This window comes from Dermacentor variabilis, unplaced genomic scaffold (genome assembly GCF_050947875.1).
Source record: "Dermacentor variabilis isolate Ectoservices unplaced genomic scaffold, ASM5094787v1 scaffold_13, whole genome shotgun sequence".
NCBI lineage: Eukaryota > Metazoa > Arthropoda > Arachnida > Ixodida > Ixodidae > Dermacentor > Dermacentor variabilis.
The window spans coordinates 12,326,340-12,352,181 of record NW_027460291.1 but is presented as its reverse complement, the minus strand read 5'-3'; the positions used below and the strand labels follow the sequence as shown (position 1 = coordinate 12,352,181).

The following is a 25,842-nucleotide window of genomic DNA, read 5'->3' as shown; positions in this document are numbered from 1 at the left end:
CTTTTTAACTCAAGCATAGGAAACTGTCTTTAAATCTTGATAATTACATTTCACCCCTCATACTGAGAATGACAAGGCATCGTCCTCCTTTAAAAGTTTTCCCTTTTTCCATGCATGGTAAAGGGTGAAACCTCCTGTTGACTGAGCACAAACACCTGGTTGTTTAGGGCATGGCAGGTGCTATGTATGTTTTTTCTCTAACCTTGCTAAAATTTAGATTTTTCTTGCCTTTTTGTGGCTGTACTTGCTTCACCTTGTATTTAATTTTATTTTGTATAATTTCTCCAAACTGGTGTAACTGATTCCTTCATACTTAATATTATTGTTGCTGATCTGATTTACTGGTGAATACAGGTGAAATGGTAATTGTGCTCTTTAATGTCCTTTGGGGAATCAACTTGTGCATTTGTGCAGAAAGCAATCAACTTCTTGCACCCTTTGGACACAGCGAGCTCACCTCAAAAGTGACCCGCACAGGCTTCACCTTGCTCTTGAGCTTCTTGAGCTTGTCCCGGACGTGCGTGGAGGAGCTTGACTCACGGCCTTGTGGTGCGAGAGAGGGGGAACAAGAAGCCCATTTTCACTCAACTGTGTCACTCAGGACTCAGCCCAGCGTGCATCCAGTTTGGCGCATGTTGGACGCCTTCAGACTGCCATTGCTCCCAGACAGAACGCACATCTGGCCAGCACTGTTTTCTCTCTCATAATGGTTCATCCTCTAATAAGATAGCACACACAGAGGTGTTCTTTCTTTAACATTACGCAACATTTTTTATTCCATCATGACCTGCTTCTGTCTGGGCGTACATACCTGCACGCCAACAGAAGCTTGTTTTTATTTTAAACCTGCATATTTGCCAGGAAAATTGTGAGTGCTTGTGTGAAGGTGCTTCACAGTCAGTCTCACTTTCTCAGGACTAACTACAAAATGCAGTTTTGCAGTTGCACATCAAATAAAACAAAACTTATTTCTGAAAACAAAGCTCTAGACGGACAACTTTTTAACAATTACAATTTGCTGTTGAACTTGAGCGATAGTTGAATTTTAAAGCTGGCATCAGACAGCTTGCCTTGCTTCTTATTTAATATGTCTGTGCCCACGTTGAACAAGCGCTTGACGGATGCGCTGGATGCAACGGCTATATTTACTTTCTGGAAAGGTTGGAGTGTGTGCATGCATTGCATGCTTCAGCTTATGCGCATGCAAGTGTATGATCTTGATACGGGTACATTTCTTTAGTAAGGTCCACTGCCTACATTTAAGAGCACGCATGCAAGCAAAGAGAATGGCCATCAAGAGCAGCCATACATTTTGCTTATTTGCCATGAGATTTTAGTTGAAGTGCTTCATGCATTCCAGGGTACTGCAATGAACACGAACTAGGAATGAAAACAGCTAGTAATTTTAATTTATGAATGTTACCTGTTACAATTTAGTACATAGTGCCACATCATCGTTAGTGGGCCATGAAGCAAGAGGCACCAGTGTTGCCACGCACAGAAGCTGATGTGCAGCATGAATAAGAGCCCCTTGGTGGACCTAGTTGCTTCATCGTTGTTTTCATGTGGACGTCGCAATACATTTGGCAACGAGTGTGGCAGTAGTGCGTTACCATGAACACTGCTTAACTGTTCACCAATAATAATTACAAAGAAACCAAGAGCTCGACACACTGCAGCACCTATAATGACATGCAAAACGGGCAACTTCCTTCAGAAAGCCTCACCTGCACATGGGGCTTGGCACTTGTTGAAGAAGGCCAGCAGGAACTCATTGTGGGCGTGCACTGCGCAGACACACAACCTCACTTGTGCACTGCGCCATGCATTGGCCTTTGTGCAGCTCAATGCAACAGATATAAGCAAGCAAGTAACAAAGCTTGACTGTATCTCATATCCTGAATTTTTTGTAACCTTTATGAATTTGGGCTATGGTTTTACAAATGTTGCATCAAATTTTTTTTTTAATTGTGTTGACAATAAAGTCCCACTCGCCAGTCTCCAAAGGTATTTTTCGAAATTTAATGGTGAAAGAACACCCGAGGGATATTGAAGACAAGCTCCTATAGCAGGCCCCTGATTACCTCAAAACAGGCTGCTACTTGTCTTGAAGATTGTTGCTGCTGTTTGTGTGCTGTGTCCCAAGGGGCACTTAAGCCAAATATTAAGTCAAGCTAAAATCATCTAAGGCTATTGTAAATGGAGCTTTAGTAATCGAGAAACTGGGGCAGAACACAGACTCCTCCTCCGTGACATTCAGATACTAGCCGTTGACGTAGCACTCCTCATTATAATTCCGTTGCAAGAACTCAACCATTCATAATGAAAAGATTATTACATTGCATTGCAAGATGGAAGAAAATGCTGCTTGTCCTGCTCTATTCAATTTGTAGAAAAAAGAACTCATTGACTTTACCCCTGACAATGATGCGGGTAGTCGAGAGGTTTTGTTGTTGCTCAACTCTGCACCGCCCGCACTTTCGCATTTCAGTAGTTTCGTTATCACGTAGGGCTGCGCTGTTTTTGTTGGCTCGTGAAACTCACACAAACTGCAAGTAGCAGAGAATGCCACGTTCATGTGATGCCATGGGATGCCCAAACGGTCCATGCCACTTGACTGAGAGCAGCTGCCGTGGCAAATTGGCTCATGGCTCGGTTTGCTCAAATTGGCTCAAATTGGCTCGGTTTTTGCATGGCCACACGTTTTGCATTTTCTGCAAAAAATTTTACTGCATTTGTCATGCACCGTTTTGCTCACCAATGGCAGTAAAGGTCAGTGATGGCCTATGCAACACCATGCTATGGGGGCCGGGCAATTGCACTAAAGGCATGCTTCAGATGCCACTCTCTCTTAAACCAAGTCTTTTCTGGGCAGGAAACAAGCACTGCGAAGTTTCTCGAATGGTGCTTCCACGTTGGCCTAATATTTGTGTCCCTTTAATAATTATGGGAACGGCGCAGTCCATGCACCTGGTGGCCACCCACGGGCATGCAGCTCGCACATGCTCCCATGGCTCTGGTGTGTTAGTTAGTGCTGTTCGCACAGCATGTACCCCACACAAGTTGTGTGCACTCTGGGAAGAAAAAAGAATTGCGCAGATCCCATGCTATGTGGGAATCGACGTTATGCGAAGCAGTTCACAGGTATATGGCTATCTAGCATTCTTTGAATTCTTATCTAGCAGTGTCTGGCTATCTAGCACGATTTCCACGCCGGTCATTCGACAAAAGCTTACATGGCAAGTGTCGGTTTTTACATAGGTAATGGACGAGCGTAAACGAGAGAAACACAGATTGCGACATAATCAGAAACTACATGCTGTGGTGTCAAAACATAAGATGACCATGGGCCGTATTCTGTAGCGGTTCGTTTTGGAACCGGTTCCTTTTGGCTGTTGCCATTGGTCGGCGCTTCGTTGTCGTCATCCCTGGTGGGCGGGACGACAAATTTTGATGACCTCACACAGGTTGCCAATTATCTGGAAAGGAACCGGTCCCCTGCTACGAGAGGAACCGCGGAGAAGTGGTTCGCTCGAGGGTCGCGCGCGGTGGCGAGCATGATGTCGAGGGTTGCTAGGGCAGCCGTGGCTGCCGGCTAGTCTCGCGCCAGCTGACGAGCCGGCACCTAGACGAGACGAGACAGAGACGGCAATGGCGGCTCCTTTGGTTGTGCTAGGTTGTGCTGCTGGCGAGCGCCGAAAGACAACGACGCGACGAGAGGCAACGACGCGACGCGTTCGGCATGGCCGAAGAAGAGTTTCGAAGGCATTTTAGGCTCTCCAAAGACATAGTGCGACGTCTTTGTGATGAGCTGGAAGAACATCTCTGACCTCAAAGATTTCGTGGTGTCGACACTACGATGAAAGTGCTGTGCGTGCTGCGTTTTTTTGCCACCGGGAGCTTTCAACAGTGCGTCGGGAATGAAGAAGCGATTGCACTGTCGCAGCCTTCGGTCAACCGGATCATTACAGCCGTCGCCAAGGCCATTACGGTTGTGGGCAAAGAAAAAGGATGGGTTAGATTCCCATCCACGGCGCAACAGAAAGCCGCCGTCAGCTGTGCTGGCCCAACACACATGACGCCTTTGCTAGGTAGGGGTGCTCCTCGACAAATGAAACGAGTATTTCGCGCTGCCTCGCTGAAACATCAGGACCCCGCCGCCTGTCCTTGTGCGACGACATCGTTTCGGTTTCGGTGCGCGAACAAGTCCAAAACGTAAACAAAGCGAGGCAAGTTGTTTGCATAACGTATGGCACACCACCTAGCGACTAAATAATATAACAACACAAATAAAATTACAACTCCCAGTAGCCGTCTGCGCCGCAAGCTCACATTTATTACTGAAAATATATTTGCAAGTGTTCTATACAAACCAATGTTTTTTTATCAAACTAGCAACATCCTTCAATTGCTATACCGTCCCCCAAGTACAAACAAAAATGATGACGTGATCTTCCGGCAGACCGCCGCTCGTTGATTGGTTCCCCTCACGCCGCCCCGTTCCACTCTTTCTCCGAGTGACGTAATCCTGACGTAACAGCCAAAAGGAACCGGTTCCAAAATGAACCGCTACAGAATACGGCCCCATGTCTGTACTCCAGCGAAGGACTGTAAAAGCTTAATTAATTTGGGTGATGATCAACTGAGTACAACATCGCACAATTTCTACACAGCGTGCTATGAGGAAAGTAAAGTGGGGGTGATAGTGGAACCGAACGCGGCGGTGTCTCTGAGCTCAAGCACAACAGGCGAGACCCGAACCTGCCTACCTACCCCAAAGTGCCAAGAATGAGGCAAAGAATGCTTCCTATTAAATATCGTAATATAGGCCCCCCTCCGGTGGGGTCATGACTTTTATGAATTTTAATGTGCACAAGCTGGCAGGTATGCTTTTATGTTGAAGCATACGGGTAGGCTGGCAGTCACGACTTGGCAGTGTCCTGCTATCCAACCCATTTTGGTACCGATGCGACTGCTTTAGTGCTTATTCAGCAAGGAGCATTGGACAGGTTAATAAATCAAGGTTCTTGCTTTCTCCGCTAGTGTTTTCTCGCAGAAATGACCAAAGCAAGTGCACTCTATAAAGCAAACAGGCAAAGCGCATTCAATGAAGAACAATACAAAACCTGACTGGTGGCAGGCAATCTAGTGACTTCCACAGACTTAGTCTGCAGTTATAGCATACGAGGCTTCCTCGCTTAGCACTGTGGTGACTTAAATACACAACTCAAAGTGTGGTCTGGCAATGTGCACAATCATTTCTTGGGTCCTTCATTAGTCTCTTCCAACATCATCCTCTATAGCTGATGTCAGGCCTTGCCATTTGCCAGGTCTATCACTGCTGCACCCATGTGGTGCGATACTGTGAGTGAGACGTGTATGAGCCTTTGGTTGGTATAGCACTGAACGAAACAGATAACAGGCTCTGGCCCCAAACCTTACAAGGTTTCATCGCTGTCGGTCTAGCACAAGTCGATTCAGCAGCAGTGCAAGGACACAACAGCTAAATTTTATGGCTGAAGAACCAGGGCAGCACAGAAATCACCGCTTCCAACCATGCCCAGTCAGAAATGTTTCTTAACACTGCATTCAGGGATCATACTACATGGTTGAACCCACTAATACCAATACCGGTTTTAACAATATATTGGATATAACAATGAGCAGCTAATGCACTGCCAACTTTTGTGTGCACCACTTACTGCAATGCTCCTATACCACTTTATTGGTTATAACAAATACATCTGCCTACTGGGTGTGTGCGCCACATCCGCCTTTGTGTTGTGCACGCCTTCGTTGCCTCGTCTCCCTTCCCGCGGACATCAAAGGTCTGTGGCACAAAGGCCAGTGTGGGCACGTATGTTTCTTCTGCTCTTGGATTTTGTGCTTCTTTTCAGCAAACACACCCAGCAGCCACATTTAACTGTTATAGCCAATAATGTGGCATGGCAACATTGCAACAAGCGGTTTATTTTGCCACAGAACATAGAGAAAAGTTCACAGTGGAGCAGCTGCTAATTTATACATCTGAGTACTGGTAAAACAAATGTTATAAATGGGTTTGACTGTACTTATTTCTGTCTAATTAAAATGTTTGAACGTTTGTCCCCGCTGCTTTATTTATGCAACCCAGTTATAACAATGATCAGTTATAACAATGGAATTTTCTTGGCACTTGAATATTGTTATAAATGGGCTAGACTATATATCTAAAAAAAAACTGTTTCGTTACCACGCAAACATATCACTGCTGATTTCAATCACCAATTTCCAGTACAGTTTCTTAGATACTATCCATTAGGTGGCCCAGGAAAAGTGCTTTCAGAATCAGTTTGGCTTTTGCTTCTAAGGTGAAAACTTTTGGTAAGCTGAGGCGTGCATGCTCTGGAGAAATTTCCCCTTTTTGTCGCTTCCTCTCTAAAACATGTGCAGCTCACCAGTACGGCTCATCAGGTTTTGAAATCAGAGCAGCAGCAGCGAGCTGCAGGACGACATTAAATGGTCAGTGCTTGAGGGCAGCAACTAAAAGGAAATGTCAGCAGCTGTACACCAGTAAGTTTAGGTTTCAACTATGACAGCTTTTAATCCTTTCAAGTACACTTGAAGATGCAGAACAAGGCATCTTTACGATGTTTAAGACAGTTTCAGAGGAGTGCTAATGTGGGCCAGTTGTTCAGAATACAACTCGTCCTGCTGGGCCTGAACAGTGTTTATGCCTGGAGAATCAATGCTGAACAAATTGTGTCCTCACCTGATGCAACTTGGCCTTGACAATCAGGTATGCTGACATTTGGCGGCCAGCTTCCCTTCATGGGTTTTACAGCAGTTGACAAGACACTTCCCCAAAAATTTAAATGTGGAACACAAAGGGAGACAAGTGCGACACAAAAAAATTTAAATTAAATTGTGGTCTTTTACATGCCAAAACCAGGATGATGGTTATGAGGCGCGCCGCATAGTGGGGGATTAATTTCGACCCCACCTGGGGTTCTACGTACACCCAATGCACAGGTGTTTTTGCATTTCGCCCCCATCGAAATGCGGCCGGGATTCGATACCACAACCTCGTGCCAAGCAGCGCAACGACGTAGCCACTAAGCAGCTACAGTGGGTGCAAGTGCGACGCAGCATTCAATTGAGTCACATGGTCTTCCACATGCTCAAGGTGGCAGGCAGGCCTGTGTGATGCTGGCTTTTCCTGCGTTCAAGAAACTCGGGATGTCGTGCCCACACATTTGCACCGACAAAAAGCATGGACACCAAGAAGCATGAGAATTCCAGGGGAGTCGTCTAATCAATTCCATTATTATGAAGGAAGTTTCACATCAGCTGAGTGTTGTTTACATGACTGCTGCCCGAAGAAACGAAAAAGGAAGATAAATTGGCGCATCCTCTTGCAAATGTTTATTTCATGTGGGTATGAGCCACAACTTGGTGATAGTATACATATTCTTGGCAGAAGCATAAAAAGAAAGGCACATTTGGCTTTACAAGTATTTTTCATAAATTGGAATAAGAACCAGTGTGTCAGTCCCAATGGTAAACACTGAGCTACAATATATCATGCTGCAGTAGGTGGCTTTGATGCTGTATCGGGTATGCATGGGGATGGTGTACGTATGTAGGTACCAATAGGACAGCATGTGGGGATGCGTGACTTTCATGCATCTCCTGATATGTTGTTTTCCCCGCATGGCTCTAGTCTCCTGTAATCTGGCTTCACCGCGTGGCTTTACGGTAGCGGCCGGTGTGGTTGCAGAGTAGTACGAGAGATGGCCTGAGTGTTGCGCTGCTAACTTCACCTCACGGCGGGGTTAATCAGGCACAACAGGGAGTAGGCTCTTCCTCTTTCACTCGGGGTCGGCAAGTGGCACAGACGTTCCGCGAACGCACCGATTTATGCTTCTGCGAGACCGTCTCACGAGGTCAGGACACCGAAATGTACGAACACGATCGTTTGAAGTGCCGCCGTTCAATGTGCCATCATTCGCATGACCATACACACGAACAACCAGGCATTGGTGTCCAGCCTGGGGCGAACATATTCGCTCGATATCCAGTCGCAGTGAGTCACACTTCCTAGATTTGTCGTGCGCCCATCAGCATGTTCTGTGGATAGCAATTTGGCCAGCAGGCATTAGTGTATGAAAGGTGCAATAAATGCCCTTGTAATTGTTTGCACTAATGTGTTGTCGTTCCTTTGTCCCAAGAGTACGGCTAAGACTCCGCAGGCTGTAAACAGTTTGTAGTGAGCGCTGCTGTGGAGTCCTTTGTTGGGTATTCTCTTGTGCTCTGACACAAGTTACCAACAAGGATTACCAACTAACCTGGCTACAAGCTCTTCTATACTTCCCTACATGGCATGGAAGACTAACCTTACTGTGCAAAATAATATTTTTTAGAAAAATGTACTTATCTGTGAAACATATATTTTGAATGTCCTTTGACATTTTTTTTTTGTAAATACATAAATTTTCTCAATTTTTTCAAGTGGTCACAAAATTGCCTGTATTAAAAATTTTTGTCTCCTGAACTCCTGAAGTATTTTTCTAGCAACTCATGCATTTGGACACACTCCTTAGTTTTATACTATGCTAAACATTGTCTATGATTACAAAAATAGTTTTCTTAGGCCCCTGATAGAAAGTCACTTTTCCATGGTAATGAATGAGCGGAGATGTGTAGCGAAGCAGCAGGCCTCTGTCCCCCTTCCCTGCGTTCTTGCTTTCTTTTTCAATGATTCTTCACACACTTTCCGGTAGCTACATCTGTTGCGAATCGTTTTTTCCCTACCCATGCCAACACTGGGCAGAGCATCAGACTGCTAGGCTCAGGGAGTGAGGTTCAGAGTGTGACCACCTTAGGTCACTCAGTATGTAACACTAGGTATGTGCCGCTTTCCCATATTTCATGCCAGCTTGGATCACTTAGGTACGGGCTGCTCTTCAGTTAAAAACAAAGATTCAGCAGAATCCATCTCACGATGACTGTAGAAGGCAATGCATTTAGCATTTAATCAACATAGCGACGTAGCATATAGCAGCGCTCGTCCTTGTGTTGCCCCTATTCTTCGTCCCTGTTTGTTTGCGCACAAAAAGTATAAATATGAATATGTTCCAACTAGGCCGACTCGCAGTTATGAGGTAGCATATTGCCACTCTCAAAATGAGTTATGTATCAGGTAACACTCAACATCACTAGCATCACCACCAGGAAGCCTGCGCGAGGCCTCTGAAATGCATGGTGCGCCGGTGCATGGAAACACCGAGAAATGCATCGTGCCACAACTGGGCTCCATTTTCACGCTGCTTTCTGGACACGCTGTGCAACCTAGTGGCACTGTCGAGAAGGCCACACGCCAGTGCCTGCAAATGCCAAGAACTGTTCCCTCATTTGCAGCACACTCAGTGGCACACACTCAGTGACATAAGTTGGCGTGAGGTTCATTGAAGAGCAGCGAATGCCCAGTGCATTTGTGGCACAGCCTGCAAAATTCGTAGGGTTGATGTCCTTGAGGAACGCTTGAGACATGGGCTGGATTCCATTCTGGAGGTTCTGCGACATATGTGGCAGCTAAGCTGGGTTGTCGAAACCTTTTCTGGAAGGGACAACTGAGTTCGAGCATGCAGGATTTTTCTACCAGACAAAGCTGCTGAGACAACTGGCCCAGACGCTCTACCTGCTTGAACTAGAAGTGGAATGAGCCAGTGCTCATTGCTGGGGAGGCTGCTGAGAATTGCAAGCAATGAGAATTGCAAGCGACTGCTGCCCGTTGCACCTATGGTTGGGGGTCTGACGACGCACAAGAGACAGAGCCGGCGGATAGACGAGGAGAACCTCGATGGTCCGGCGTCCCGGCCAGCGCCTTGACCCACAACATGGAGGAAGGAAAACTGAGGAGGGGCCCTGACGTCACTCTTTGTGAAGTTAAGTGAAGCCGGAAGTTGGCGTTGCTCCGCCATCGTATCGGGCCAGCTCTCCTCTCTTGTTAACATTTTTCGCGAAACCACACAGAGCTGCGCGCAACCGGGCTGCTCGGATGCACGCGCTCCGCAGCAATACTAAACAAAAGGATGTAACTGCGATGTCTCATTGCATTACCCTTGCCGAAGTCATGTTGAAAGACGTTCATAATGAACTTTCTAAATTGGGCCGTGAGGTCGAATCGGCCGCTTTTACCGGCTTTTATTGAAAATAAATGTGCTTTATCAGCCCCAATCAACTGTTCTCGTCAACTGCAGGTACTGGCCGCTTCCCAGTTCTGTTTTTAAAAACGATCACCTTTATCGCTCCCTTCTACTTGCTTTTCTCTGCTAGGGCTTCCTGGGGCTCACAGACGGACTTGCAAGCTAGACGGCTGGCGATACGAAAAAAATGTACGCATTCTCACTGCACTGCAAGAACGCCTGGAGACGTATGACACACCGACCCATTTGCGATCCATTTGGAGTTTATGAGCACAAACACATATTCTCGCTGTCGCTTGAGGAATCATAGTACTTTATTGAAGAAACTTCGGGCGGCCGCGCATCACTACGACAGCGCGCCGGCGAGGAGGCAGACTGTCATTTCTGACTCCACGTTTAGATTCATTGACTGCAGGCTGAGGTGCCTTCTTCCCATGGTAAGTGAACGTTTATGAACCAAAGTTTTGCAATAGCCAGCACACAGTGCAGAACAGTACGTACATAGAACTGGCTTATGTGCCACCATCGAACAGCCGTTATGATGTGTTCGTAGGCATACGTTCTGTGGAGCCTTGCTCACTTTTGCAACGCATCCGCTAACGTTCACTTCCCTGTGCTTCTCACGCACACAGATAAGATATGCCTGTGGTAGGGGGATTCATTCCTTAACAAGTCAAAACAGCTGCTTCTTTCCAATCTTCCCCGATGAAGCGTCGACTGCCTGGCACACGGTGCCAAGGGCGGCAAAATGCACATATTCTGCGTAACGCCCTATCAACATGTCTATTGTGTACACGTGTGCAGGTGCGCATGAACCTCAAACGCACTCTGCTTAAAAGATTTCATGCTGTCGCGAGTACTGCGAGAAACAAGCAACAGTTAAGCAACATGTGTTTTAATATGCGCAAAAGCAAATTGTTACTGAACACGAACATTCTTAAACCAGGACTATGCATTTTTGCAGAACGTATGTTCTACGTGCCGCAAATGCACCATGCGCTGTCAAAAGGAGGAATCACTGACCTGCAAGGCGTTCGTTGTACAGATTCGGAAACGCATCGCTTTCAACCTGCAATGGCATGTTAGCATGATTCCGCCGAAGAGGGCAAAATTTCCCATGGATATTCCTTCGTCCGTTGCCATTGCCGTGGCGCGGTACATTGCGTACAGCGTTCCATGCGCGTTCATTTCACGAGCTTTAGTTCCTCCTGTCCCACCTGGCCACAGCAACATCCGGGAGAGCATGGTCTACATAACACAGCGCAACACAACACGAAGACTAACACAAACCTGTCCACACGCGCCTTTGCCACGGTTACGAAATCTATGGAGCAACACGTGTGAGCACACCAAACCATAACAAAGCCGCCATTGTGGCCCGAAAGCACGGCCGCTACAGCAAAAGAAATAGAAAAACAGCAAAAAAAGGAGAACCTACTAGGTCGTTTCCTCCACACTTTTCTCCTAGCACGCGGACGGGGTAGGGCTTCTCCTCAGTTTTCATTCCTCCATGACCCGCAAGCTGGTCCGTGCTGCCATGTTTTCGGTGAACAGACTGTTGAGAGTGAATTTCCAGTGCCTACGAGACGGACAAAAGTGCCGGTGCAGCCATAAAGATTTTGGATTTTGTGTTTCCTTTTCTCTTCTCCAGAATCTGCCTTTTGCAAAACAAACGTTCAGTTTCAAAGTGAACACCGAGGAGTGGGCATCGTTCCTTTGACGCTCCTGCGTGTGCAGCCACTACGCTGCCCAGGAGAGCCTCAGGCAGTTAGTCGCATTCACGAAGTAACTTCCACAGTTATCGTCGTTGCTTTTATTCCAGAGAAGGGGAAACTCATGCCAAATCATAAACATGATCTTTAACGCTCGTCACAATGGGCCTTGTTCTCTGCTGCTTGCAGTTTGTGCAAGTTTCGTGGGCTACCAAAGGAAACGCAACCCTGCACAATATCGAAACTACTGAAACGCAAAAGCGCAGGCTACACAGAGTCATGTGAAAAACGAAACCTTCCAACTGCCTGCCTCATCAAAGATAACGTAGAAAAGTTATTTTTTGCCAGAATCGAACATAAGTAGACAAGTAGAATTTTCTTCTCTCTTATAATGGAATGCAACGGTCTTCTTATTATGAGTAGTTGAGTACTAGTGACAGAATTATAATCAGGACTCACTACATCATCGGGCTAGTACTTTAATGTCATGGTTGAGTCTCAAATTGTGTCCCGCATTTATCTCAATATCTTGATTACTAAAGCTCTGTTCTCAATAATATTTGATGCCTTAGACATTCTCGAGCATTAATCTATCCCTTTAGCTTGATTTAATATTTCCTTAGTGTCCCTTAAAAAAGACATGTATACCGTGTGTCCCACAGCTAATGTGGGCCAAGCTGTCCAAAAAAAGGGGGGCGATGAGATACAACAATGGAACCCACAGTGTTTCGTTAGCAGTCGCCATGCCCGCACTGGTAAATTTTCCTGTTATTGCTGATTAGCTAATTTGTCAAAATTAATTGCCTAAATTTACAATTGCTTGCATAATTGTGCAAGCTCATATGTCAAATTCTGCATTGCATTGTAAAACATCATATTCAACAGTTTTCAACTTGCTGCGCTTTCCCAAGTTATTTTTCCTGGATTTGAGAGTTGTGGCTCTGCATAACGCAAAAAAAAAATGCGAAGCAAAGTGGGCCCGCACATTATGGTATATCTTGATAGCGATGACCACTTAGGACAGGAATGCCGAGGTATCACCTGCGGATGACTTTTACATTGACCCAACCAGGAGCAGACCTCAAGTCTAAGCAACAATGAAGATGACCCAGATGCTGAGTGATGACAATCTTGTGCGCAAGATTTCCTTATGTTGCAACAACGCCCTACTTTCCAGAGCGCACATCGAGCGAGTCTTCAGTGCCGCTGCTGATGTTAACGAATTGTTAGGAAAGACAAGCAATGTACGAACAGCTGCAGAGAATGTAATGAATGCGCCAGGCCAGCTCATTCCGTTTACAGTATCTGTGCAATGTTATTAAATGTTTGGAGAAAAGTAACACAGAAGTAATCGATTACTTTTGAGTTAAGTCATTGTAATTCTAATCACTTACTTTTTTTCTGCAACGTGTACAAGTCTGTTTTAATTACAAGAGCTTATTCAAAAATTTAAGCAGCAGCAAAGCCACACTGTGTTTTTTTGTCGGAGGCACACCTGTATCACAGGTTCATGTTGTTAAGGTGTGGGCCACCATCCCACAAGCGATTGTTACTAAGTCGCTGGGGAAATGCACACACATTATCACATGCAATGAACTACGTGGAATTAAGACGTCTTTTCTTTAATAGACAAAAAACAGTGATGGTGAGAAATGAGTGCGTGAATAAATTTACATTCTGTGAAGGTTTTATCTTTGTCAGGTGGCATCAAACACATGCTGCTTTCTTTTTTAGAATGCCATGTGCTTATTAGATTAATCGGAGTTCGTGCAGGTGTCAGACATGTAAGGAAGAAGAAGTGCGCCGTGCAGAGCTCCGCAGCCGGATCGCCAATGCTACTGAAGTGGGGCTCGGGCTAGACGCTGTTCCTGGTGTGACTGGCTAAGCCTACGCTGTTGCGTCTTCTTGTCCGCGTCCATCGTGCCGTCCACAGCCGTGTTGGACTTCTTTACCATAATTGGTGGAGGTGCGGCTTGAGCGTTGTGACGATGACGCAGTTCTTGCCTCGGGAACTGCGCCACTTAGTTTTCCGTGTCAGCGGTAGAGGGACGTCGAAGCATCGGGGAGAGCGAGCGACGAGGAGGAGAAGAAGAATGGCGGTCGGAAACTGGGCGAAGGCTTGGGCGGAGAAGGGGTAAATCGTGGTCTGGAGCGTGAGACAGACACAATAAATTAAAGGACACTGAATTTAGACACCCCATGATTACGTGTGGTCTTTTCTTTTCCTCGTGTTTGCACCTAAATTTTTCACTGGTTTTTCGCAAGTATCAACATTCAAGGAATTTCACGGCCCTGTCAAAATTTTTCAAGGGTGCAGTGCAGCAACCCCCATTTAGAAATTCTTTACTATAACAACGTTTCCAAAACACTATAGCTAAGCTCAGATATAACAAAGTTGGTAAAATTGGCATTTTACATTACTATATCGAAATTTTGTCATACACTAGAACCTCATTGATACATTCGTTATGTAGGTTTTCCCGGTGCCAACATTCGCAATCGAGAACACAAAAAATGACTCAATAGAGTTACACTAATTTTTACCAGTTCACACGTTCCCAGAAAACACGATTTTCGGCCCCAATGTTCAGTATACAGTTAAACCTTGCAATAACGAAATCGGCGGGGAACGCGAAAAATTCGCTTTCGTGCGAATTTCGTTGTTGCGAAAAGAGACAGCACAGATAGGTAATGCATAAAAAAAATTTACTGTCAAAATTCCGTTAGCCTACTTTGCAAGCATTGCCCGAGGATATAGAACCGCATTGCCGACAGTACAAAGTGCGCGGAATGCGTCGGCCAGCAGTGGCAGTACTGCCGTAGCACAGTATTTCTCGGTCAATTACTTTTGGAAATGCGATCACTTTTGCGAGATTTTGTGCAACTCGGCACCGGATGCAGAGCAACAGCGGATATAGGATATAGAACCGCATTGCCGACAGTACAAAGTGCGCGGCATGCGTCGGCCAGCAGTGGCAGTACTGCCGTAGCACAGTATTTCTCGGTCAATTACTTTTGGAAATGCGATCACTCTTGCGAGATTTTGTGCAACTCGGCACCGGATGCAGAGCAACAGCGCATGCAGCAGCATTCCTCCAGCGCACGCTGTTGCCCATAGGCCAATGCGTCCAGTGCCGTGCGCAAAAGTGATTGTATCTCGTGCACCCGAAGGCAAATGATCAAGATAATGGCCCTTTCGTGCAAATCTACATCCGGCGCCGAATCCACAAGCAGTGCCTGTCAGGTGGCACCAAAACCAGCATTCTTGAAGCAAGGGATGCGTATTCCCAGACGATCGCTCAATCATGGCCCAATGCCTGACACTCCCTATGCTGCAACCGCCATCTCAAGCGCCACAAACAATTCCATGTCGGTGGGACGTGGATTCTTTGGTTTTGTTGCATTTTTTTTCACCAAGGTGCACATTACGCAGTGCACTGCTGCGATCGGCGATTGTTGTTCGAAACGCGCGTTCAGTTTGCGTTCAGTTTCGCCTCACGCGATTGGCCAAGGTCTCGCCGCATTGCCAGCCGCGGGGAACACAAACTGAACACGCGTTTAAAACAACAATCTACAATCTCGCCTAGTAGGCGTGCAAAAACCGTTGTCACACGTCAGTAGCAACATGTGTGCCGCCTCGAACAGGCGATCAACAAACAAGATGGCGGTCATGACGTGCTTCCAGCTCACTGATTGCTTTCGGCGCTTGGTTGTTTTTGTGAACAAAAATGACGGCGCCCACACAAATGTAATGTGGTGGTATTTTACGCAATTTTAGTACAAAACAATGGCATTTGAGCACATTTTGTAGCCTACTAGCCTAACGCAAGTAGGTAATATGCGGAGTTACGTCCTGGCGAATTTTGTTGATGTGGGATCGCAGTACAGTGGCATTTCGTTGCCGAGGGGTAAGAAATGCATTGAATCCTATAGGCATTCGCTGGGGATACGAAAATGTTTCGTTGTCACGAGAATTTCATTGTTGTGGGATTTCATTATTGCAGGCTTTGACTGTACTGCCAAACTGTGATCGCATGATATGTTTTCCGGCCGCTAGATCCCATGTAAACAAGAAAATGCACGAGGTGTGCGTGCGTGACTGAGAACTATATAAAGCTGCCCATTGTGGAAGCTTCACCACAATACTTGCCCGCACGCCCCGAGTGAAAACGCTGGCGTGCACTCAGTTTCTAATTTTGGTACGAGCAAATCTCCGGGGTAGTTGCATGCAGCATTCACACCCATCACCATCAATCCTAATTTGATAAGCATCTTTGCCTATCTGTTTCACAGTGGGTGGTACCATCGGAAGCATAGCGCTAGCTTTTAATATGAGACAACCAAAATGTGTCATCCTTCCCTGCTGCAGACTGCAATCGTATACGTTCTCCAGCCGCTAGATCCCGTGTAAACAAGAAAAGGCAGGAGGCGCGCGTGATCAAGAACAGTATATAGCCACCCGTCTCACATGAAAACGATGGCGCACAGTTTCTCATTCCGGTGCCAGCAAATCTCTTCCCAGCGCAAGAAACCGACACTGCCCGCGGAAGAAAACCCGAACCGCCGCCCGCCCGCGCACCAATGCACCGGCGGTAGTATATAGAGGCGCGGAAGCAAACTAGTTCTAAAACAAACCATGCAACGAAAACAAAGCGAGGGAAGTGCACGAAAAAAATTCCCTGTATTCCCACATAGTGGCAGCACGACAGAAAAGAAAAAGTTAGGAAATTGGCGCGCTTTTTAAATGTACAGACGGCACCGTAAATATATGGCGTCGACCATTTTGGGACTTGTTTGTGGCGCCGTATATTTAAGTCATTGACCCTCAAAGGGTTAATGTCATGCTATCTGTGTAAGGTCATGCAAGCATGCCATTCATATCCTGATATATATAGAGTTAAACAGCCACGCCTGCATCATGTCATTAATACCATTCATGTCATGACATACATGCCATGGCAAGCACGTGATGTCATTGATGTAGTGTGCATGCATGTCTTGTCATTCATGTATCGATGTACATGACAAGCATGCATGTCATTCATAACCTGATATACACATATTGTTACGAGTTACCTCCTTGGACTAACGAAGAAGACGACGATCGCCAGGGTGTTGGACATGTTCAGCCATCTTGGCCATTTCTGTAAATAGTCTGTTTAATATACTATGCTTCACTTTTCATCTATTTGATGCCCTATCACACATTGGTGGAGGTGTGGGTATTCTTGCCTGATGATGGAGCTCTGAAGCGGTCGGCACTGCAGTGCAACTAACTGGAATCTGCTTCTGCGCCACAGACCATAACTGTGTGGTCTGTGGCGCCACAGCCCACCTTCGAGACCCTGGAACGTTCAACGGGACCGATGACATCAACGATGAGGAGTGGCTGATGTAATACTAACGGGTGAGCGATCACAATACCTGAGACCTGACATTCATGGTGGCCAATCTTAGTGGAACGGCGAAGTTGTGGTATGACAATGACGAGGCTGAACTTGGGAGCAGGGATACACTTAAGCAAAATCCTTGTGACCTGTTCGGTAAGGCCTCCAGTCGAAAAATCGCTGCAAAGAAACGGCTGTCAACTCGAGCCCAAACGTCTACATCATGCCCGTCATACATACAGGTTGTGGTGGCACTGTGCTTTAAAGCTGGCAGTGACACGCCAGAGAATGAGGAGCCTGTCCTGGCCCTTGTTGGCAACATTCTAAAGGGGATAGTGGTCGACGCATTTAACCTGCTCATGTGCAGAAATTGTGCTACTGTCGATGCCATATTGAGGAGTGTCAGCGCTTCGAGCAAATTAAGAGTCACTGTATTGAACGACAATTCGGCCAGTTTCCCAACATCACTGCAATGTCTTCATGTGAAGATCGGCTGCAATCGCACCTTTCACCACCTTCGGCCAAATTGACGAGGATAGCCTGCTGCAAAATTGAAGCAATGGCTCCGGCTAGCCTCTTTACCAAATCGAACGCCGGCGACTCGAACACAACAGTTTCACTCGTCTAAAACGAACTCACGAATCTCAGGGTTCGTTGCTTGTGCCGTGGTCAGTCCTGCATCCACTTCTGGGACCCCGACATCATTCCCTCGTTATCAAAGGTTTGCTCCACGATCTCGAAACCCTGCTGATTGCAGAAATGAAGACGATGGGTGTATCTGCTTTAACTGCCGCAATGTCGGGCATGTTGCTCACTACTGTAACAACCGCTGATCGTTTCCACAACGTATTCCACCCTTTGCCCATGCTCGCCGCCCTATTCGCAGCCCTTTTGAACCACTATCTGCGGCACACCCATACAATTCTGACACTGCCACGACAAGATTCTGCGCTCACCATCACCTAGAGATGTGACCAATCGCATTCGAAACCTTTCCGCCATCCATCCTGCCACTTCCCACCACCTCGCCATGTGACATCGCCAAGCAACCGTGGCTCAATGTCCTTATGACATTATACTTTGTATAGATTTCCTAACAACTTATTCTGCCCTAATTGACTGTGCGACTAGCCTCCTGCAACTCGAACAACCTCACCTAGCCAATGCTCCAACACCTTCGGCCCATCTCTGCTCTCTCGACAATGTGCACATGCCCCCCCAGGCCACCATGTAATCTCCATGATCTCAAGCTCTCCCGTGGCCGATGGCAAGTACATGCTCTCCCCGGTAACAGAAGTTCTGCTTGCCAAAAGCGCCGCCATGTCTAACACCCTCATGACTGTAACTGGCAATCGCATCTCCATTCCCATTTTAAATTTCAGCGCCTCTCCTCAACTGATTCCAGCAGGCACATCACTTGCCACCATCACTGCTGCCAAGTACTGCGAAATTTACACATTGGATCCCTCCAGTTCATCCTTCATTTGCAACCACAACCAGTTCGCCGTGCAATGCCTTTCTCGGAATTATCCCTGCTGACCTTTCTCCTACTCAAGCTACCAACCTTTGCAGCTCTGGAGTCGTACCATGACATTTTCAATTTTGGCGATCATTCTCTGAGCCTAATGTCTGTATGTCCAGCATCGAATCGACACAGGGGACGCAAGCCCTATCCGCTGCTGTCCTTATCATGGCTCCCTCACCGAACATCATGTGATCCAAGGCAAAGTTGACAAAATGATCACAAAAGGCGTAATTGAACCTTCTTCCAGTCCATGGGTGTCCCTTGTGATGCTTGTCAAAGAGAAAGACAGCAGCTGGCACTTTTGTGTTGACTACCGACACTTGAACAACATCACGCACAAGCACTATTGCGACTCGGGGTCAAAAATGAGATGGACACTTGGAGCAGACGAAGAGGAGACGAAAAGCTTTATACAATGTACAAATAGTAGGTAACAGCATACAAGTAGCGATGCCGAAGAACGCACCAGACCAATGGGGCAGCTGGTGGCAACTCTCTCTCCTAACAATGGACCAGTTCTGCCTTAAATCACTTTGGCAAGGCGGGTGCTGATGTCAACCATGTCGCCTTCCTCTTTCGTCGCGGGAGAAGTCCTAGCTCCATACAATCGGTCTCCACGGCAAGGGGATAATAGTTCTGTGGAATTCTGAAAGCTGTCAGTGGATTTGTTATGGTGCTCTGGGCCCCTGGACTCCTCAGTTCAACCCATGAAAAGTGGTCGGCAGTTTCTTGGAACTTTGAAGGTCGTCAGTGGATGTTTGAACCCAGCACGAGGGCAACCACTTCAGTAGAACGAGGGGGAGAAGGGGAGCATCCGTTGCCTCGATGATAGGCACGCAGTGTGGCACAACAGGACGTATGCTCACTGGCCCGAATTGATAATGCCTTGGCTTGCCTCCACGCGGTCACATACATTTCCCCATTAACCTACACTTCGCATACTGGTAGATTACTGTTGACGCCATGAACCACGAGAAAACTGCGATCGTCAAACCAGATGGATTTTACCAGTTCAAGGTTATGCCTTTTGGATTGTGTATGCCCCTGCAACCTTCGAGCAAATGATGGATTCTCTTCTCTAGATGATGTGATTCTCTTTTCGCCTACTTTTGAGAACCACCTGACCCACCTGTTGGCCATTCTCTATGTGTTTCGGCACACTGGCCTGTAACTTCACTTCTTTAAATGTCATTTCGCTAGACGTCACGTCAGAGTTCTATTAGTGCTAGTGGTGTCCAACCTGACCCCAACAAGGTGCGTACTGCCCAAGACTTTCCCGTTCCTCGCTCAGTCAGAGATGTCTGGAGCTTTGTCGGCTTGTGCTCTTACTTTCGCCATTTTGTCAGTAAGTTTGCCGACATTGCCTGGTCACTTACTGACCTACTTAAGAAGGACGTCTCTTTTTCTTGGGGTCATGAGCAAGCTATCGCATTCAACACCCTGGTCAGTTCACTTACATCACCATCCATTTTGGCGCATTTTGACCCATCAGCCCCTACAGAAGTTCGCACCAACTCTAGTGGCCATTGCATAGATGGGCTATGGCAAAATTCTACCCTTACTTATATGGCCACGCGTTTTCAGTCGTCATGGACAACCACGCCCTTTGCTGGCTTTCGTCACTGAAGGATTCTACAGGAAAGCTTGGTTGCTGGGCTTTACGGTTGCAGAATAACACTTTTGACGTTCTGTACAAGTCTGGCTGGATGCACAGAGATTCTGACTGTTTATTATGCTGCCCTGTCGACCCTCCCGGCATCGCCGAGCGTGATACCGGTGACTTTGTCATGGCCATTTCAGATCTGGCCAACAACTGCGCTCAACAGAAAAGCGATGACACGTCACGATCTATAAAGGGTCAATCAAACCGGCGACTTACGGAGGGTGCATGATAATTTGCGACCAAAATGCGACTGAAGCCGACCGATGCTCACACTGGCAAACCCGGCTGAGCGCAACCTGCAAGTCGCAATCCTGGAGATTATCATTCTCAGAGAGAACTCTAGGGATCTAGGCAGTTCGCATGCACTTCACTGGTTTCGCGTTCCGGCAACAGCCATAGATTTTGATTCGAGCGCAGAGAAAGACATCACTGTGCTGATGTGCTTTGCCATGATGTCAGCTGTGGCAGTGCGGAAGCCTCCGAAGAAAAAGCAACGCTAGTGGGTGCGTCCGTGCCTCCGTTTGTAATAAGTGGCCGGCCACAAAAGCCACCTCCTGCCCGAACTCCGCACACATGACAAGGAGCATTATCGAGAGTAAGTTGTCAATTTTAGTTCGCATTGTGTGGATATCGGTGCAGAATTTTTGTCCTGCAGTCTGCCATGGTAGCGTGGACTTTGTATTAGGCGCGATGCAGAAGGACACTGGATGAAAACACATGATAACATAGCTTTCAGTGTCCTGCTGATTGGTTTAGCAGTTTTGCGACCACAGTCATGCGAATGAAAAATTTAGCAGCGAGTGACTGCCCCAATGTAGTCGCTTTTCGGGAAAAGCAACCTTTTGCAACCAGCTTGGTCGTGTGACCGCTGTCAGCTGCTGGTGTGAAGGAGCCTTAATGGGACGCCTCCATTCTTGTCACCCCAGCCCATCACTCCATCTGTTTGAGCATAACGACGATATTCTTTATCATCATAGTATCACTCCCAACGGCCTGTAGCTTCTGCTGGTTCTCCCCAAGCAACTTCGTGCTACTGTTCTCAAAGAACTCCACGATGCCCCAACCGTTGGCCATCTTACAGTATCCTGCACAAACGACTGCATACGGTGCCGGTTTTTCTGGCCTAGTCTGTTCCGATCTGTTCGACGTCACGTTGGTGCGTGTGACCTTTGTCAGCAACGTAAACGGCCCTTGCAATACCTGACCTTGGCATTGTCTGACATACCCAAGGAGCCATTCTACCACATCAGTCTTGACCTCTTCGGCCCATTCCCTACGTCTACTTCAGGGAACAAGCGGGTCGCAGGTGCGACAGACTAGTATGCTACACGGTATGTCCTCACGCGAGCTTTGCTGACTAGTTGGGCCAATGACATCGCCGATTTCCTACTTAACGACTTTATCCTTCACCAAGGTGGTGCCCCTAGACAACTGCTCCCAGACCGAGGCCACTACTTCCTGTACAAAGTTGTCGATGACCTCCTTCGTTCCTGTTCTGTGTAGCACAAGCACACTACTACATACCATCCACAGTGCAACAGGCTCACCAAGAGGCTGAACCGCACCTTAACCGATATGCTGGCAATGTACGTGTCTGATGATCATCATAACTGGGACAGAACTTTGCCATACGTCACGTTTGCGTAAAACTCAGCCCATCACAGAACCGCCAGTTTTTCACCATTTTACCTACTATTTGGCCATCACCCAGCATTGTGTTTCGACACACTACTACCTGCTGTTGTACAACACAGCACAGAATACACCCGTGATGCTGTCACACAAGCCCATCTGGCACGCCAGATCACTCATGAGCGACTATCCGACTCACAATTATTTCAAAAGGACCACTATGACTGAAGCCACCGTTACCTCTGCTTTTCTGCAGGATCTCTTGTATTTCTCTGCACTCCATCTCGTCCTGTAGGTTTTTATGAAAAGCTTTTGTTACTTTACACCAGACCTTATAAGGTTTTACAGCAACATAGAGACGTTAACTATGAGATTGCGCCACTGGACAGTTCTTCACTAACTACCCCGTCAGCTTGTGACATTGTGCACATATCCCGGATGAAACCATAATTTTCCACTGCCTTCCTCCTTGTGTAATTAGTCTGCGCACAAACAGCGTTCTGCCTGCACGGAGGTTAGATGTTATGAGCCACCCTCCTTGGTCTAATAAAGAATACGATGATCGTCAGTACATTACACGTGTTCAGCCATCTTGGCCATCTTTGTAAATAGTCAGTTTATATACCATGCTTTGCTTTTCATCTAACTGATGCCCCATCACAATATAGAGGGGCCCCACTTTATGGGTTAAAACAATTAATTTCATTCAATTAGTAAGTAAAAGTAATTTCCCCCATGTTCTTGGTGTCTTTGTTTGTTGACTTCTTATGATACCATTTATGTTGTGACATAATCAATTTATTTAATTCAATTAGTAAGTAAAAGTAATTTCCCCTATGTTCTTGGTGTCTTTGTATGTTGACTTCTTATGATACCATTTATGTCGTGACATCTCATTAATGTTACGTATGCACGCACGTAATGCCCCCAGGCCTGTCCTGTTCTGATATATACTCAGTTGAAGAAACGAGCATGACAGTATCACAACGTAGGAGGCTAGATAGATACTCAAAATGCCTGAGATTTGCAAAGAATACTTCGCGTTAAAAGTGAACTGCCACACCCGCCTTTGTACCGCACACCTGATGCAAAGGATTTCGCCACATAGCGCCTTTGTCCCTTCCACCCTTCCGAAACATGCGTCTGACAGCATCGACAGAGAAGGGGTTGAAAGGAGACAGGAGAGAACCACAAGAAGGCATTTGACATGCTGGTGGTTGGGAGGGCTTGCATTCTTTTTTAATAAAGCAAAGCAATCTTTGCCTTTTCCTTCAACATTTCCACTGCTGCTGTCTTGCATGCGTCATTGGGAAGTGGTTCACACTGTGCATATACAGTAGCCGACCGTTTATTTGGACCTCACGGGGACTGCGGAAATGTCTGAATAAACAGGTGTCTGAAAAAGCAGATTAAGAAAAAAAAAGAAATTCTTTATTTCCACGCACGTATTCGGGTTTGGCAGTAGGCTTGACGAAATCGTGAATGCGCCGCTGCACGCTGTTCTGTTTATGCGCAATCAGATAAGCCTGAATCTCAGAGAGGGTCGTACGGTCACTATAGGCGGGTGAAAGCACAGTCACTGCTTGTGCACGCTCTGCATGCGACGGCAGTGTAGCACATGGTACGTCATCTTCCCACTCGGAGTCATCGTCCAGTGGTGCAGCACAAACCTGACGAATGATCTCGCCGTCATCGAGTTCAGCGCATGTCGGTACAGCAGTGTGAGCACCTGTGAAACTGTGAAGTGAGACGGTATCCGGAACCACTGCACAGATCTCGGCAGAACACTTTCGGCATCAGTAGGGTGTGCATCGGAAGGCGACAAATCCTAGGCCTCCCAGCACCCACTTGCCGGCATTCCCAGCGCTGTCTGTGCGGGCACTGTCGGCAGGGGGGGGGACACTCCCCGGTTTCGGTGGCACAGGAAATTGGCGCCATCTCTGTAATGGGCGAACGCAAAAATCCGTTTCCCTTGCATGGCCTCGTAGATGGTCGCGCGCACGCGCGCCGATCCAGGTGGCCGAGCCCTTCCCCCTCCCCAACTCCTCTCCAATCGCCCTCCCTCGTTACTTCCCTCGCAACTCCCTCACCTTCGACTGTCTCCGCACGCACGCCGTGCGGCCCCAGCGGCCCGGAGCCAGCTCAGCCCGCTGCATGACGTTTCATGTTTTGTTATCTGCTGTTATCGCAAAGCGTGCGCTGCTGTGCGTTGACCAGCATGGCTAGTTTCGTCAGTTTCGTCATCCTCGGTAGCTGTGTGCTTGTGCTTCGCGATGTTTCACCCGTTTCACGACTCGTACCGCTCGTGCATCGTGCAGTGGTGCACAAATACCTCAAAAACAAGCCCTGCACGGTTGTTCCGGGTGCCTAAAGACAACAGGTGAGCGCTCAGACCCAAGGACATCAGAAGGCGCATGTACACGAACACAGCCCTGTCCATTTGTGTGCTTCATGAGGCTCCGGACGTCGTTGCACCTTGATTGTGCTACACTTGCCTCTTCCCAGTAGAGAAAGCTGACAAATAGGTGTTGCTCCTCATTGTCACCTGGTCTGTGACTTGTGTTTTTCTGTGCCAAGTCTCATTCTGCAACTTCAGTAACTTGCCCAGCTTTCCATACCACCCTCACTGCTTTTTCTGTGTGTCACGTTCTACAAACCTTCTAAGAGCTGAAAAATTACTGTTAGAGTTTGTGTACTATCTCAGTAACCCCCGATGGGAAAACCGCGCGAACAACCTTCATGTGTAGGCATGATACACTTTTTTTTTTCTTCTGGAAAGCATGAGCATTGCATTGCATTGCACTGCACATGCAGATTTTTGCAGTTCGTGTTTATTATACAAAGGAGAGCCCAGTAGGTACGACTTAGTGCCTTAAGTGACGTAATTTTATTGCTAAGCATTGCATTCGGGTCGATAGAAAAGTTGTGTTGTTGGCTTATTTTACCTGGTCTTTGATTGAGGAATAAGCCTTTCTTTCTGCGAATGTTTTCTATGTGCTGTTGCAAAAGCCGACTACCTTCTGTTCCCCTTGCCACCGTTACTCAAGCTGTGGCCAAGAGCAAAATAATGTGATAATGTGTGTTTCAGTTTTTAGTACAATGTTATTTTTTTCTGCCATGTTTTTTCAATTTGTTCAGCAGTAATGTACATGTCACGCATTTCATATACTTTCGTGCAGATTTATAAGTAAGCTTTCTTTTGGTATGGCTCTCAATCAAACAATGCAAGCATTTTATTCTATTTTTCAGGTATTTTGCGTGTCATTGTTTTTGCCATTACCAGTGAGGTTTCCCTTTTTATAGTTGTCATGACTATGTCATACACGTCGTCCAATTTTGTGCAATATCTTAGTGCATATATCAGGAGCTCGTCTACATTTCGGTCTTGAGAACATTATATAAAAATCTTTTTTTATGTGTGTACATGAAACGGCCTTCGCATTTTCTAGCGCTTTCTTTTGTTATTTCACCATCTGTGAACTTTTGTCTTTAGTATTCTTGTATATGTCATGCACCTTTCACTATTGCTCATTTTTTGAGCGTGTATCACACCACATTGTAAGAAAAATCTGTTTTCGGAAACGAAGTCAATAAAGCGAGACTAAACATCTGCTGTGTTGGATGTGTAATTTTTTTTTATGCCCCAGCACATGCTGGTATAATATAAGTATGGGCAAGACTGCGTGCATGCCAACGCATAGCCCACGGCGCACCACGCGCCAGCACGCAAGCAATG

At 46.8% G+C, this 25,842-nt stretch overlaps 1 protein-coding gene across 6 annotated transcripts in view; it reads right to left on the bottom strand.

The window, feature by feature from the left end:
• The window catches only part of LOC142566744 (transcriptional adapter 1-like), a 132,589-nt gene that overhangs the window by 79,894 nt on the left and 26,853 nt on the right, over positions 1-25,842 (bottom strand). For 3 of the 6 annotated variants that reach the window (XM_075677624.1, XM_075677619.1, XM_075677621.1), the window contains exons 4-5: positions 1,728-1,787; positions 458-543 (exon numbers count right to left, since the gene is read on the bottom strand). In XM_075677624.1, the coding sequence (XP_075533739.1) occupies positions 458-543; positions 1,728-1,787 (146 nt within the window). Of the gene's footprint in view, positions 1-457; positions 544-1,727; positions 1,788-6,437; positions 6,523-6,751; positions 6,838-11,625; positions 11,767-25,842 lie in introns of those variants that run through there. The other 3 variants (XM_075677623.1, XM_075677622.1, XM_075677620.1) reach the window with 3 other exon arrangements.